The sequence below is a fragment of the Notechis scutatus genome, chromosome 6, assembly GCF_049901735.1.
Source record: "Notechis scutatus isolate UNSWTSFEM ecotype Mainland chromosome 6, rNotScu1.2, whole genome shotgun sequence".
In the NCBI taxonomy this organism is placed as follows: domain Eukaryota; kingdom Metazoa; phylum Chordata; class Lepidosauria; order Squamata; family Elapidae; genus Notechis; species Notechis scutatus.
This window is the reverse complement of record NC_142014.1, coordinates 31,934,266-31,949,276: the sequence shown is the minus strand read 5'-3', so window position 1 is coordinate 31,949,276 and position 15,011 is coordinate 31,934,266. Positions and strand designations below refer to the sequence as shown.

The following is a 15,011-nucleotide window of genomic DNA, read 5'->3' as shown; positions in this document are numbered from 1 at the left end:
GGCTTGAGGCTCATGATTTAATTAGGACAACTGCCGTAATCCTGACAGCCATATTTTTAGGAATTCAGATTCAAATTTCTAATATTTTTAAAATCTGATCTTCCTCCTATATATAGAAACAAAAATGTAAACTCTTTTTAGGAAAGTATTTTGATCCCTGTTGGGCCGCCTGGAAATCAGACGATCATTTATCCCAAACTGTGCATCCCGAATCTCGTGCATATTTTACATTTATTCATTCTGAGGTGCTAAGATGAGATCATTCATACAAAGGGCCCCAACCAGCCATTATTCCGTTGGGAAGGAAGTCAATCCAGTGTTCGGCGATCGCAATGTCGTTTCTTCCTGTCTTGCGTTCCCATTCTCTCTACCGATGGTGGCTGTATCCTTCTCTTTTCTTTCATGTCAGTCCATCATCTGTTACATTGACGTGAGGACAACCTTGGGAGTGGAGAAGAAGCCAAGAGAACAGCTGAGATAGTCTTCTTGAAGGTCTAAAACAGGGGTCCTCAAACTTGGCAACTTTAAGACTTGTGGACTTCAATTCCCAGAATTCCCCAGCCAGCCATGCCTGCTTTTTCTCTCTCTCCTAATCTCCTAAAGTGGAGACAGATTGCAGAGGAAGGGATTACAAGAGAGTAAGCTAGGCTGGATGAGGGATTCTGGGAGTTGAAGACCACAAGTCTTAAAGTCGCCTAGTTTGGAGACCTCTGGTCTAAAAGGACCCTTTTGGTCAAGCTACGGGAGCCATCTTGGTTACAGTGGTGATGGGTGCAATTTTGGAAGGTCTCGGGAGCCAGATTGGGGTCAAATCACCCCAGAGGAAGTCCATCTATTAGGTGGCTAAGAGTCTACACCCAACTGAGGGCATCTAATCAAAGAATCATAGAATGACAGAACTGGAAGGGATCCTTGAAGTCTTCTGGTCTGCCTACTTCCTGATTGTAAGCTTCTTGGGGGGGAAATGGCTTTCTGTGTTAATTTTCCTCTGTAAAGAGGGAAAATATCTACAGATCCCTCACATCCTGGACAGAAACTGTTTCAACTCCTTCCCTCAAAACGATGCTATAGAGCCCTGCACACCAGAACAACTAGACACAAGGGGAGTTTTTCCCCCAATGCCATCACTCTGCTAAACAAATAATTCCCTGTCCAACTATTTACAAAGCCTGCATTACTATCACTATTAATCTTCTCATCACTGTTTATCACCCACCCCCTCTCACTTGTATGACTGTAACTTTGTCGCTTGTACCCTTATGATTTATATGGACTGTTTCCTAGTATGATTTGATTGCTTATTGTACCTTACGACTATTATTAAGTGTTGCACCTGATGATTCTTGACTCTTGACAAATGTATCTTTTCTTTTATGCACACTGAGAGCATTTGCACCAAGACAAATTCCTTGGGTGTCCAATCACACCTGGCCAATAAAGAATTCTATTCTATTCTATTCTATTCTATTCTATTCTATTCTATTCTATTCTATATAAAGTATCACGTATCAAGGTGGGATTTCAATGGAAATCAAATTCACATTTTTTCCCTACTTACCCCAGCTGATCGTGGTGGCTTTATTCGGTTTTTCTTGTTCCCATGTGCAGTGGCTAGCTTTATCTTATAACCTTCTCCTAAGTAGGAACTATCTGTAGAAGAAAAAATGAAATCTTTAAATGAAATAAACTTCGGCATGGCAGTTGAGAATCATTACCCCCCCCCCTGTTTCTTTTTAAATTAATGTAATAAAAGAGATTAAAATTGAAAATATTTTGCAAACTCCAAATGCTTAGGCTAACATGGACATTGTGGTTTTAAAGCTTTCAAAATAACCCCCCCCCTCTCTCTTTTTAATTAAAGGCTGTTATATATATTTTTTCCTTTGGGTTACAAGGATTTTGACTTGTTGGGATGATAGATAGATAGATAGATAGATAGATAGATAGATAGATAGATAGATAGATAGATAGATAGATAGATAGATAGATAGATAGATAGATAGCAGATAGAGAGAGAGGCAGATAGATAGGCAGATAGAGAGCGAGAGGCAGATAGATGATAGATAGATAGATAGGCAGATAGGCAGATAGATAGCAGATAGAGAGGCAGATAAATAGATAGATAGATAGGCAGATAGGCAGATAGATAGGCAGATAGAGAGAGGCAGATAGATAGAGAGATAGATGATAGATAGATAGATAGATAGATAGATAGATAGATAGATAGATAGATAGATAGATAGATAGATAGATAAGCAGATAGGCAGATAGGCAGATAGATAGCAGATAGAGAGAGAGGCAGATAGATAGCAGATAGAGAGAGAGGCAGATAGGCAGATAGATAGATAGGCAGATAGGCAGATAGATAGCAGATAGAGAGGCAGATAAATAGATAGATAGATAGATAGGCAGATAGGCAGATAGCTAGGCAGATAGAGAGAGGCAGATAGATAGATAGATAGATAGATAGATAGATAGATAGATAGATAGATAGATAGATAGGCAGATAGGCAGAGATAGCAGATAGAGAGAGAGGCAGATAGGCAGATAGATAGTGAGAGAGATAGATAGATAGATAGATAGATAGATAGATAGATAGATAGATAGGCAGACATATATAGATATAGAATATGAATGCCTATTTTTTGGCCTCTTCTCATAACAGAATAACAGAGTTGGAAGGGACCTTGGAGGTCTTCTATTCCAACCCCTTGCTCAAGCAAAAGACCTTATACCATTCCAAACAAGTGGTTGTGCAGTCTCTTTTTGGAAACCTCCAGTGCTGAAGCATCTGCAACTTCTGGAGGCAATCCATTCACAATCAAGAAATTTCTCCTTAATTCCAGGTCGCTTCTCTCTTTGATGACTTCCCATCCATTGCTCCTTGTCCTGCCTTCAGGGGCTTTGGAGAATAGGTTGAGCCTACTTCTTTGTGGTAGCCAGAGGTGGGCTGCTGCCGGTTTGCACCAGTTTAGGCAAACTGGTAGTTAAGATTCTGCGCAGTTCGGTGAACCGGCAAATCCCATCACTGGTTAGCCTGACCTGGCTCATTTTTTGGTCTGTTTTCCGGACAGTTTTTTGGGCTGTTTTGGGCCATTTTTTGGGGTCAAAAACCAGAAAACAATAAAAAAGAACAGCCTGAAAATGGCCCAAAAACAGGCCAAAAAATGGGCGGGGGGCAGGGCCAGCCTGTGGTGGGATTCTCCCCAACCGGCTGACTCTTCCCTCTGCCTTTGAGGCAAGTGGCTGGGAGGCGGGGCTGGGTGTGATGGATGACATCACCCATCCCGTCACATGACCAACCAGCCACACCTACCCAGCCAGAGAACGGTTGTTAAATTATTCCAACCCCACCATGGGTGGCAGCCCTTCAAATATTGGATCCCTGCTATCCCCCATCCTTCTTTTCATTAAACCAGGCACAAGAAGGAATGAAAAAGGTTGCATTTATATTTATTAAAAATCAACCCACTGTTTATCGAAATTACGTGGGTTTTTTTTTAGCTTAGGCCCTGGCTTGGTCACATTGATAGTAAACTAATTCACCTCTGTGAAGGGGAAAAAATTCAAATGTCTATTTTAGGAGTGTCTTTACATGAAGTAGAGCAGATGGTGTCATGCCTCTGTTGGAGTCTGAATCCAAGGAGGAAGATGAACAGCTGACAGGGGGTGGGAGTGTGGCTCCATTGGCTGTGGAGGAAACTGGGGAAGGACAAAGTCTGACTGGGTAGAGCAGGGGAGAGGTAGAACAAGGGAGAGGGAGTTCCAAGGAAGACCCAGGCCCACCCGCTCTTTGTCCTAGGGCACTCAGGAAGGAACGGAGAAGGGAGCAACGTGAGTTGCGTGGCTTATGGGGGAGGAAAGGGCCCTGATTCCCTTCATTAGCCACATCTGGGAATGAGACTTTAAAAGAGATGCATGCTGAGTGCAGCAGCTGCTGGGAACAAATGTGAGTTTATCTTGTGTTGACTTTGGTTATCTGCACTCCTGGCTTCTTCCCAACTGTCATGCCTTCAAGTCTGGAGTTCTTGCTCCTGCCCTGCCAAACTAATGACCTCATTTTCTTTTGATTGGACTTATAGTTACAGTTTTTGTTGACCACGTTTTGGACTTGATTCTCTGCAGCCAAAGGCTGTTCTTGGGAGAGTTTTTCTTCAGCCCAGAAGGTAACTAGGACATTGGGGGTAACATTAAGAAAGGAACTCCTTCTAATTAGCTTGGGATTAGCTTGGGTGGGATGGGGGGTTGGACTAGATGCCCTACAAGGTCCCTTCCAACTCTGATTATCTGTTATCTGTGTTGCCTTTGTGCCACACCCCAGGTTATCACAGACAGCTAGAGATATAATCTAATCCTCTGACAAATGCTGTACTTAAATAATGCTATAAGTGGTTTTCCCCTCCCTCCCTTTAGAGATATGCATGAGCATTTACTCCAAAATCCATCCATCATTTCTGCTCTGGGCTATCAGGATAAATAAAGGACCATAATATTGGTTGTGAACATCACCCAAGAGACCTCTTTTTTTCTCCCGCTTCCCCAAGGCATCCTTTCAAAGATTTAAAAGTGGCCTAAACAGCGTCATCCCTCCCAATATATAAATCTTTTCCCCGGAGACCCCAGTTCCATAGTGGAGCTATAAACCTACTTGATTAGTTATGCATAGAAAATAAAAAAGGTTTTAGCAGCCACATTTTCTGCCACCTCTCTTTCTCTCACTTCCTGGGGTGACCTTAGTGGGGATAATACATTTCAGGCAAAGATGCATTCCTTCTGTAATAAAAGGGAATGAAGGTGCTATCGGTCTATTGATTCCTGGGGAGGATGAAAAAAACAAACCACCCCATAGGAAAAATAAATTTTGATATGGGCTTCAATGTAAATTCATTAGGAAATCGACGCAACTCAAGGCTCTTATTATTTCCAGGAAAGAGAAGAAGACGTAGGAGCTCTGTAATCGTTGCTCTGTGACAGGCAGAATAGAATGAGATCCCTGTAAGTTTTGGCGTCCAAATGTGTGATTCCAATCCCTGGGAAGGAAGGGTACTTTTTAAAATAAAAAATAGCACTCGCAGTATTTCATATAATCTTTCTTCTTCTTCTTCTTCTTCTTCTTCTTCTTCTTCTTCTTCTTCTTCTTCTTCTTCTTCTTCTTCTTCTTCTTCTTCTTCTTCTTCTTCTTCTTCTTCTTCTTCTTCTTCTTCTTCTTCTTCTTCTTCTTCTTCTTCTTCTTCTTCTTCTTCTTCTCCTCCTCCTCCTCCTCCTCCTCCTCCTCCTCCTCCTCCTCCCCCCTCCTCCTCCTTCTCCTCCTCCTCCTTCTCCTCCATCATCTATCTATCTATCTATCTATCTATCTATCTATCTATCTATCTATCTATCTATCTATCTATCTATCTATCTATCTACCTACCTACCTACCTACCTACCTACCTACCTATTATGTATTTATCATCTATCTGTCTAATCTCTCTCTCTCTCTTCTCTCAACATTAGAGATCAACATTTGCCTTGTGAATCCAGATGAGATAGAATCTCCTTCTTGCGCTCAGATTTAATATTCTGATACTGTAATTTAAATACCACTAAAACAGCCTCAATTTTGGCATGGCTGTTCCATCTGTGCAGCACACACACACCCAACCCATTCTCCTGAGGGTCCTGCCCTCTCAATATCCCCTTTCTGTTCCATTTCAATTATCTTATTCTTCCTTCTTGGAGTGTAACTCCTCCTCTGCTCTGCATCTATTCCCAGTGCAGACTCTTCATATTTCCTACCAGTGGAAATTGATTTACAGGGATGAAAAACTGTTTTTTACATCTTCTCCCCGTGACTGGAGGCCACCAGAGAAGTGATTTGTAGGCAGAAATGGCAGGTCCCCCTCTCCATGGAGACTGTATTTCAAAGGACGCTTAAGGATTTATGCACTTGTGAGAATCACACAATTGTTGTTTTTTCAATCTGCCTTCTTGAAAAGGTGCACAGGAAGGGACCAGGGTGTGGGCGCCTGTGTGTGTGTGTGTGTGTGTTTCCTAAAGCAGCCTAAAAGAGCAGCAATTTAAATTTTAAATTTATTCTGCATTTCCATCATTCAGACAACCCTGGGATTCGTGGGCAAGAGAGCCACTGTTCTTAGACGTGGATCATGGGTCCATGTGCAGCAGGTACGAAGTTAGGGAGAAACAGAAAGTGTGTGTGGGGAGGGAGGCTTGGTCTTATTTTCATAGGACATTTAGCTTATTTTGCAAACCTTGCACTGAATTTCAGTGCAAGGTACTCCCTATTAACAATACATGACAAACCATTACAAATCACTTTTAAGGAACTGCAAAGTCATTGCACATAGAAGTGTTTACTCTTCCTCCTGCTCTTCCTCCTTTCCTCCTTCTCTTCCTCTCCTTCTCCTCTTCCTCTGACTCCTTTTCACCTTCTCCCGTTCCCTCTCCTCCTCCTTCTCTTCTACTTCCTCCTCCTCCTCCTCCTCCTCCCCACGAACCCCATTCTCTTCTAGTGCTGATGATGTTACTTAGTTGGGTCATGAAATGTCTGTGAGAAAACCCACCAAGCTCAGAGAGTACTAAGGGCCCCACGATCCTCCCCTTCCCCTTCCCCTTCCTTCTCCTCCTCCTCTTCCTCCTCCTCCTCCTCTTCTTCTTCCTCCCCCTCCTACTCCTGATACATACAAGGAGACCTTGAGTTACAACAGTTCCTTTAGTGACCATTCAAAGTTACAATGGCACCGAAAAATGTAAATTATAGCAAGTCCAGCCCTCTATGAGTGATCTTAAACTCACCAAGATCAAGGAAAGATTTCACCGCCTGCGTCCTGGTTTGGCTCAACATGTGGATTTCCTTGCTGCCTGGTGGGAGGGTCCTCCCCAGAGTATAATGGGGGTGCGTGGGAGAGCTCGGACTTTGGCACCATGAATTCTGGACAGGGCGCCGGATGGGGGGCATCCTTTTTTCCCTATAAAAAGAAAAACCAAAGCCAATAAAGGAGAATATTGGTAGCTCGGGGTTGACATAAGGGGTCCTTGGTACTCTCTGAGCTTGGTGGTTTTCTCACAGACTTTTCATGACCCAAACTAGGTAACATCACCAGTGATAGAAGGGAAGAGGAGGAGGAGGAAGAGGAGAAAAAGAGGAGGAGGAGGAAGAGGAGGAGGAGGAGGAGGAGGAAGAAGAGAGGAGGAGGAAGAAGAAGAAGAAGAAGAAGGAGAAGGAGAAGGAGAAGGAGAAGGAGAAGGAGAAGAAGAAGGGCAGGAGGAAGAGGAAGACAAGGAGGAAGAAGGAGGAGGAAGAGAGGAAGAAGAAGAAGAAGAGATGGAGGAAAAGGAAGAGGAGTAGGAGGATAGGGGTCTAGGTCAGAACAAGCACTTTTGTTTGGAAATAAAAAAAAATTCTAGTTTACACTTATCTGGGATGGTTCGTTGGGCATGCACACCAGGTAAAAGGACACAAGTTTTTTGAGACCACACATTGTTCATGCCCAGAAATTCAGCTCAAAAATTATGCAATTTTTGGAAGGACTTTGCAGAATCTACCCATGTTTGATGTCCTCTTTCCCCAGTTCAAGACGGTTTCTCTTTGTGTGTTTTGTTCATGCCATTCATTTCTAACTCAACTATTGTGTTCCTTCATGTTTACTGTGTACACGAAGCGAGAACATGTTTTCCTTTCACTCCCTGTTATGGGTAATCCAAACACCACTTAAAGTGTGAAATAATATCAGCATTCACCTCACTTTATATCTTTTTCTATGTTACCGCTATGCTTATTGCAGGTATTTGCAGCGTGCGGGAGAAAAAAAAAACCAGAGAGAAAAGCAGTGTTTTATAAATCCTATTTACAAACGTCTTGGGATTTTATATAATTAGATATATAGATATATATGTATATATGTATGTATGTATATATGTATGTATGTATATGTATATAATTTCGATGCATTTGGTTCTGCCACTTTGGAAACAGGTCAAGTGAGGAGAATTGTGATATCACAATAGAGAAATCTAAAATTGCACACACACACACACACACACACACACACACACACACACACACTTTTCTTTGTCCCTGTGGAGGTCAGGGGAAAAAAGAAGGGAAATGAAAGAAAAGGATTTATGTACAGTAAACTATAAATGGTCACATTTTCCGGATGTGTTGAACAAGATTTATGAAAGTCGCAAGTAGGCCGAAAATGTGACTATCTTCTCCCGTAGTTGGTTTCCTAGCAACTGATACTCTGAATATAAGAACACGAGATTGAGTTATTATAGCTGAGAGATATATTCAACCTCCATCTGATTAATCTACCTTTAACGCTACCTCGAGCACTTACTATTAAACATAAGTGATTCCACAACTTAATTTTTTTCATTTAAATAATGTCCTTTTCTCTCTCTCTCCTCCTCCTCCTCCTCCTCCTCCTGGAATTAATATCCATGGGCTGCTGTAGTTACAAATCTTTTATATAAATCTATTTTCCCCCTCTTTCCTGTGTATTTTATCGGTCTCCTCCGCTACCCTTCAAATGCTTCTCTTTTTAAAAAAACCTGAAATGGGCAATGCAGTGCATTTGATTTTTGAAAAGGACTTCAGAGCATAGTTCGCAGAGAGAACTTAACAAGGCATCAACAGGACTAAAATTTTCTTACATGCCTGGAGAAGGCAGTGGGGTTTCAATCGTGCTGCTCTATAGGGAATACTTGACTTATGGCATGAATTGAGCCCCAAATATCCATTTCTCGGTGGTTAAGTGAGTTTTGCTCCATCTTACGAATTTTCTCACCACAAAACCATTACCTCCAAGCAATCCATGGAATGGAATGGAATGGAATAGAAGAGAATAAGAGAAGAGAATTAATAGAACAGAATATAGAATAGAATAGAAAAGAATAGAATAGAATATAGAATAGAATAAGAGAATTAATAGAATAGAATAGAATATATAATAGAGTAGAATACGAATTAATAGAATAGAATATAGAATAGAAAAGAATAGAATAAGGCAAGAATAGAATAAGACAAGAATAGAATAGAATATGGAATAGAATAAGAGAAGACAATCAAATACAACAGAATATAGAATAGAATAAGAGAATAGAATTAATCGAATAGAATAGAATAGAATAAGGAAATAATAGAATAGAATAAGAATATAGAATAGAATAAGAGAATGAATAGAATAGAATAGAATAGAATAGAATAGAATAGAATAGAATAGAATAGAACAGAAAAGGGAATGGAATGGAATGGAATGGAACAGAATGTTTTATTGACCAGGGGCGATTAGACACACAAGGCATTGTCCATAAACTTCAAAGTTTTCGTCTTACAGCTTTCCAAGAGATGGCCTTCATATAATAGCCATAGCAAGAACACTTGGACTTATATCACTTCACAGGGCTTTACAGCCCTCTCTAGGCGGTTTACAGAGTCAACCTGCTGCCCCCCAACAATCTGGTCCTTATTTGAGGATCAGCCAGTCGGTATTGAACTCCTGGCAGCGGGCAGAGTCAACCTGCAATACCGCATTATAAGCACTGCGCTGCCACAGCTCGTATCTAAACCCTACAGAGCAGAAGGTTCGGTCGAATAGAAGCAATGGAGCGCTTCCTCCCTGCACCGCACCTTAGGATGTAATCTGGTTCGGGTTCCGTCAGATGGCTTTTATTGGGCATGCCTTGCCATATATCAAACACTCTCTCTTCCCACTGGTCCCCTTTTGATTGGGCCTTGGCTCTTCTAATTGCCTGCATGGATTTCCGGCTGAGTCTCCCATCCAATTGCATCACCTTCGATGACTTCCTCTTCCAGTTGATGGGCGTGTACCAAGCCACGGCCTAGAAAAGAGGCAGAAGGACTGTTCTGACCCAGCTTCCCAAACCCAACAAACCAGTGGTGGGATTCACATTTTTTAATTACTGGTTCTGTGGGCGTGGCTTGGTGGCCATGGCATGGTGTGGCTTGGTGGGTGTGGCTTAGTGGGCATGGCAGGGGAAGGAGATACTGTAAAATCTCCCTTCCCTCCCCACCTCCCTAACCTGCTTTCCAGCTCCGTTCTCCTGTGCAGGGCAACCAAAGGAGACCCAGACGATCAGCTGGGACGCGATGGGAGGCAGAGAAGAGATGGGATTGGCGGGGCCAGTCAGAGGTGGGATTGGCTGGTTCTCCGAACTACTCAAAATTTCCGCTACCGGTTCTCCAGAACTGGTCACAACCTGCTGAATGCCACCTCTGCAACAAACCTTGAACTCAAAAGATTCCTTTATTAGGAGCGCCAGCAGCCTCTCTCACAGGCTAAGAAGTCCATTTGGCAGGGAGATGAATAGTTGTCTGCCACATCCATTCATCTCCGCCCTCTGCCTTTTATCCCCAGAGCTAGGGTGGGGCTTCGCTAGCAGTGGTGGCTCTTCTGTCCCAAGGACCGGCCCATAGATTTCCACTGCTCTCCTCTCTTCTGCCTTCTGCGCATTCATGTGTCAGGCACTGGGCCCAGCTGTTCCTCCTCTTCCTCACCAGCCACCTCCAGACCTGGGGGCTGTTGACTCTCCATCAGAGAGCGGCCCAGGCTCTGCCTCTGTCTCTGTCTCTCTGACAGCTCCATTCCCCCTTGGAACTCCCAGGTTGCCCTGATCCTGGCCCTGATTCCCACACCACCTCCTCCTTCTCCTCTGATTTGGTGGCTGGAGGGGCCGGCGCCTGACAAGCCACAACAAGGACCTCGATTTATTTGGGAAGGCCCAGCTGCTACCTGGAAGACAAGCCTGTAATTTTATTTCTAAGACAAAGGGAAAAAAAGAAAAATATTTGGTGACCCTTTTCCTACTTGACCCGAATCTTGGCTTGCCTGATTTGAACTGCAGATTCTCCTTGTCTTACAACCTTCTGTTTAATTACCATTTGTAGGCACTGAAAAAAGGGACTTGTGAATGTTTTTCACACTTACAACCATGGCAGCATCCCCAAAATGATCAAAATTCAGACTCTTGGCAAATAGCTCATATTTATGACCGTTTGCAGTATCTGGGGTCATGGGATCCGCTTTGGTGATCTTCTGATGAGCAAAGTGTTCCTAACATAACAACTGCAATGATTCACTTAACAATGGTGGCAAGCAAGGTCATAAACCAGGATGAACCTCATTTAACAACGGTCCTGCTTAGCAACGGAAATCTGGACTCAGTTCTGGACAGATAGTCCTCGATTTACATCCAGAACTGAGCCCAAAATTTCCGTTGCGTTTATATATATATATATATATATATATATATATATATATATATATATATATATATATATATATATATATATATTATATACCTCAGAAAACATATAATATAATATATATATATATATATATATATATATATATATATATATATATATATATATATATATATATATATATATATATATATATATTTTTCTAAGTTTCGCGGTAATAATGTATAATAATGTATAATATTTATTATACATTATTTATATATATATAAACCAACAACAGAGGAGAAAACCCGAAAGAATCACCTGCCCGGAAGGATTGCAAAGGATGGTGGTGCATTCAGAGCCTGATTGAAAGCTGTCCAGCTCCTTCCAGAGATAATCTGAGGGAGGTTGATGATGCCTTTGAGAATCCATGGACCAGACCTGCAACACAGTGCAACCGGGAACAGTTAAGCGTCACATAAATGCCCTTTCTGAATTTTTCCATAGTAAGAGGAAACATAGTCTAAAAAATAGCCAAGTTTCCTTTCTGATCTTTCTTTCTTTCTTTCTTTCTTTCTTTCTTTCTTTCTTTCTTTCTTTCTTTCTTTCTTTCTTTCTTTCTTTCTTTCTTTCTTTCTTTCTTTCTTTCTTCCTTCCTTCCTTCCTTCCTTCCTTCCTTCCTTCCTTCCTTCCTTTACTTTCTTTCTCTCTCTCTCTTTCTTCCTCTTTCTTTTCCTCTCCTCTCCTCTCTTCTCCCCTCCCATCTCTTTTCCTCTCCCTCTCCCTCTCCTTTTCCTTCTCCTTCTCTCTGCTCTCCTCTCTTCTCCCTCCCCTCCCCTCTCTTTTCCTCCCTCTCCCCTCCCCTTGTCTCTCCTCTCTCCTCTCCTCTCTCTCCCCTTCTCTCTCCTCTCCTCCCCTCCCCTCTCATCTCTTTCCTCCCCTCCCCTTCCATTCTCTCTCCTCTCCTCTCTCTCCCCTTCTCTCTCCTCTCCTCCTCTCCTCCCATCTCTTTTCCTCCCCCTACCCTTCCATTCTCTCTCCTCTCCTCTCCTCTCCTCTTTCTCTCCCCCTCTCTCTCTCTCCTCCCATCTCTTTTCCTCCCCTACCCTTCCATTCTCTCTCCTCTCCTCTCCTTTTTCTTTCCTGGCACTGTGTGGGGATTTTCTCTGTATTTTAAATCTTACACAGCACGCTTGAAAACCAGGATGTCCCTTTCATCAACCCTGATCAGTGGGACTCCCCAGGAGTTGTGCAAACAGTTGCGCATCCCTGCTCTAAAACACCTCACCCCATGAGAAGATTCTGCTCTGGGCTCTTAGCAATTCCTTGCAGATGTCCAAGTGTTGCAAGTCTTCGCAACTTGTTCGCAGATCTGAAATATTTCTAGAGCAATACTTGGTGTCAACAACAGAAAGCACCAGATTTGCTTAAAGCAATTAGGGGTTGTTGGTTTTTTTGTGTTTGTGTGGGGAGCTCTATAATTGGTCCTAATGACTAGCCTTAATGATGAGGCCAGATGGTTAGATCATAAATGTAAAAAGCAGAGCTATAATCTCTGGAAGTTGAGCCAGGCAACTGACTAATTTTCTTGCCGATTTGAAGTTTTGCTGCTTATCCAAGTAGCTTTTCCTGTCCAAACAAGTTGGTTAGGGGAGTGTAGAAAGTTAGCACCTGGCCCTCTCCTAGAGGAATGAAATATGTTGAGGAATATTAAAAAGGCAGAATATTATATTTCCCGGAATAAGAAGTTATTTTTTACAGGGAGAAAGCAGCCCCCATCTTCCCTAATAGCCCTCAGCAGATGTCAGCACTTAAGAGATAGATAGCTCTATGCATAGGCAAAGCAAACACTGCAGGCAGAAATCCATTCAAGGCAGGATGTTTTGAAATTCCCTGCAGTGAAGTTTGAACAAAGGCAGAGTTGATAGGATTAGCCCTCACTCCAGAGCCAAACCAGCACAAAGTCATGATTAAGCCATCATAGGAATTGCCCAACACCCTCTCAGAACACAAGCCCCTTCACTGCATCATCTCAGCAGTCCAAACTTCAACCAAACCTGGGAGCTCAGCCAATCTATAAAGCCAGCTATGACCCCTACATAACCTCTACAACAGCCAATAGAATACATGTTCTTGCACAGGAACAGGAAGCTCAAGTGCAAAGTCCAAGAGAAGGTATAAAAAAAACCCCACACTCAACTCCATGGGGTCAGCTGCACCAGAACCACAAACATGTGGTCCTGTCCATCAATAAATGGACCTTCTTTCCAATCAGCCCCCAGCCTCCATTTTGTCACCATTGCCTTTTGCCCGGCTTGTGTAATGACCCAAAGGGGCATGGCACAAAGACAACACAGTCAGATAAGCAATAAGAGTCCCTTTATTAGCTCCAACTTTGCCCCCAATGTCCTGTTTACCTTCTGGCTGGAGAAAAATTCTCCCAGGGAGAGCGTTTGACTGCAGAAAATTAAGTCCAAAACATGAGCAACACAAACTGTTACTTAATTAGTTTGGCAGGGCAAAAGCAAGAATCTCAGGCTTGAAGGCACGGCAAAACTCACATGGTTGGGAAGACATCAGGAGCACAGATGAGCCATGAGAATACAGGATACAGTCACATTTGCTCCCAGCAGCTCCTGCACTCAGCTTGCATCTCTTTTAAACTTTCATTCCCAGCTGTGGCTAATGAAGGGACTCAGGGCTCTTTCCTCCCCCGTAAGCCACACAACCCACATTGCTCCCTTCTCCGTTCCTCCCTGCATGGCCTAGGATGAAGAGGAGGTGGGCCTGGGTCTTCCTCTAAACTCCCTCTCCCTTGTTCTACCTCTCTCCTGCTCTGCCCAGCTGGACTTTGCCCTTCCCCAGTTTCCTCCACAGCCAACAGAGCCACACTCCCGCTCCCTATCAGCTGTTCATCTTCCTCCTCAGATTCAGACTCCAACAGGGGCATGACAGCTTGGAACTGAACCAGATGGATAGAGAGTTGTTGGAATGTGCCAACTCTTAACATTATTGTTGTGTGTTATTGACCCATTAAGAGGCAACAACAAGAAAATAAGTCCAGTTGAATTGACTCAACTTCCAGATCCTTCTTCTTGGTTGATTGAGAACCTTCATCGAAATAGCTATAATGCTTCATTCTGAGCACTTTCTAAACAGTGCACCTGTTTTTATGAGCATGGTGTGAGGGAAGGAAGGAGATTGATGATCACACTAGAGAGTGGGATTGTGCAGTTGTGGCCACTGCCTTAATTTTTTGGACTCCCTGAAGGAAGACGGGAAGGAAGAAAAACATGGATGCTGCCACAACTTGACAACATACTTAATATTCCATTCTACTGAGCAGACAAGTTTGCATTCTGGTAGTACTGTATAATGAACCATTTGTTTTCATATTTCACTCACCGTCACACAGGAGTTTGGCTTCATTCGGATGTTGGGGGGGAATCTAAAAATGGCTGTTGGGTGGCCATTCATATTCTGCTGAAGAGTATAATCTCCAATGCTTTCTTCTTTATCAGAGGAATTATTGATTATTTTCACATAATGGCCACTAAAATGAACGTCAGTAATTTTAAGATTCCCAACACTATTTTAAAAAAAGGAACAAAACTTGGTTAGACAATCCAGCCATATTGGGGATTCTCTCTCTCTCTCTTTCTCTCTCTTGTCTGTCTGTCTCCATATACCTCTCTCTTTCTGTCATTTTTCTATCATCTCTGATTCTATCATCTATCTATCTATCTATCTATCTATCTATCTATCTATCTATCTATCTATCTATCTATCTATCTATCTATCT

General features: G+C 42.6%; 1 protein-coding gene across 1 annotated transcript in view; it reads right to left on the bottom strand.

Annotated features, from left to right (window-relative positions):
- Window positions 1-216: 216 nt before the first annotated feature.
- Window positions 217-15,011, bottom strand: part of LMNTD1 (lamin tail domain containing 1) — a 46,564-nt gene continuing 31,769 nt past the window's right edge. Inside the window, exons 5-10 of the mRNA XM_087967914.1 lie at window positions 14,615-14,798; window positions 11,531-11,650; window positions 9,632-9,843; window positions 6,793-6,965; window positions 1,559-1,650; window positions 217-441 (exon numbers count right to left, since the gene is read on the bottom strand). Coding sequence (XP_087824040.1) covers window positions 421-441; window positions 1,559-1,650; window positions 6,793-6,965; window positions 9,632-9,843; window positions 11,531-11,650; window positions 14,615-14,798 — 802 coding nt within the window. The 3' untranslated portion in view covers window positions 217-420. The remainder of the gene's footprint in view (window positions 442-1,558; window positions 1,651-6,792; window positions 6,966-9,631; window positions 9,844-11,530; window positions 11,651-14,614; window positions 14,799-15,011) is intronic.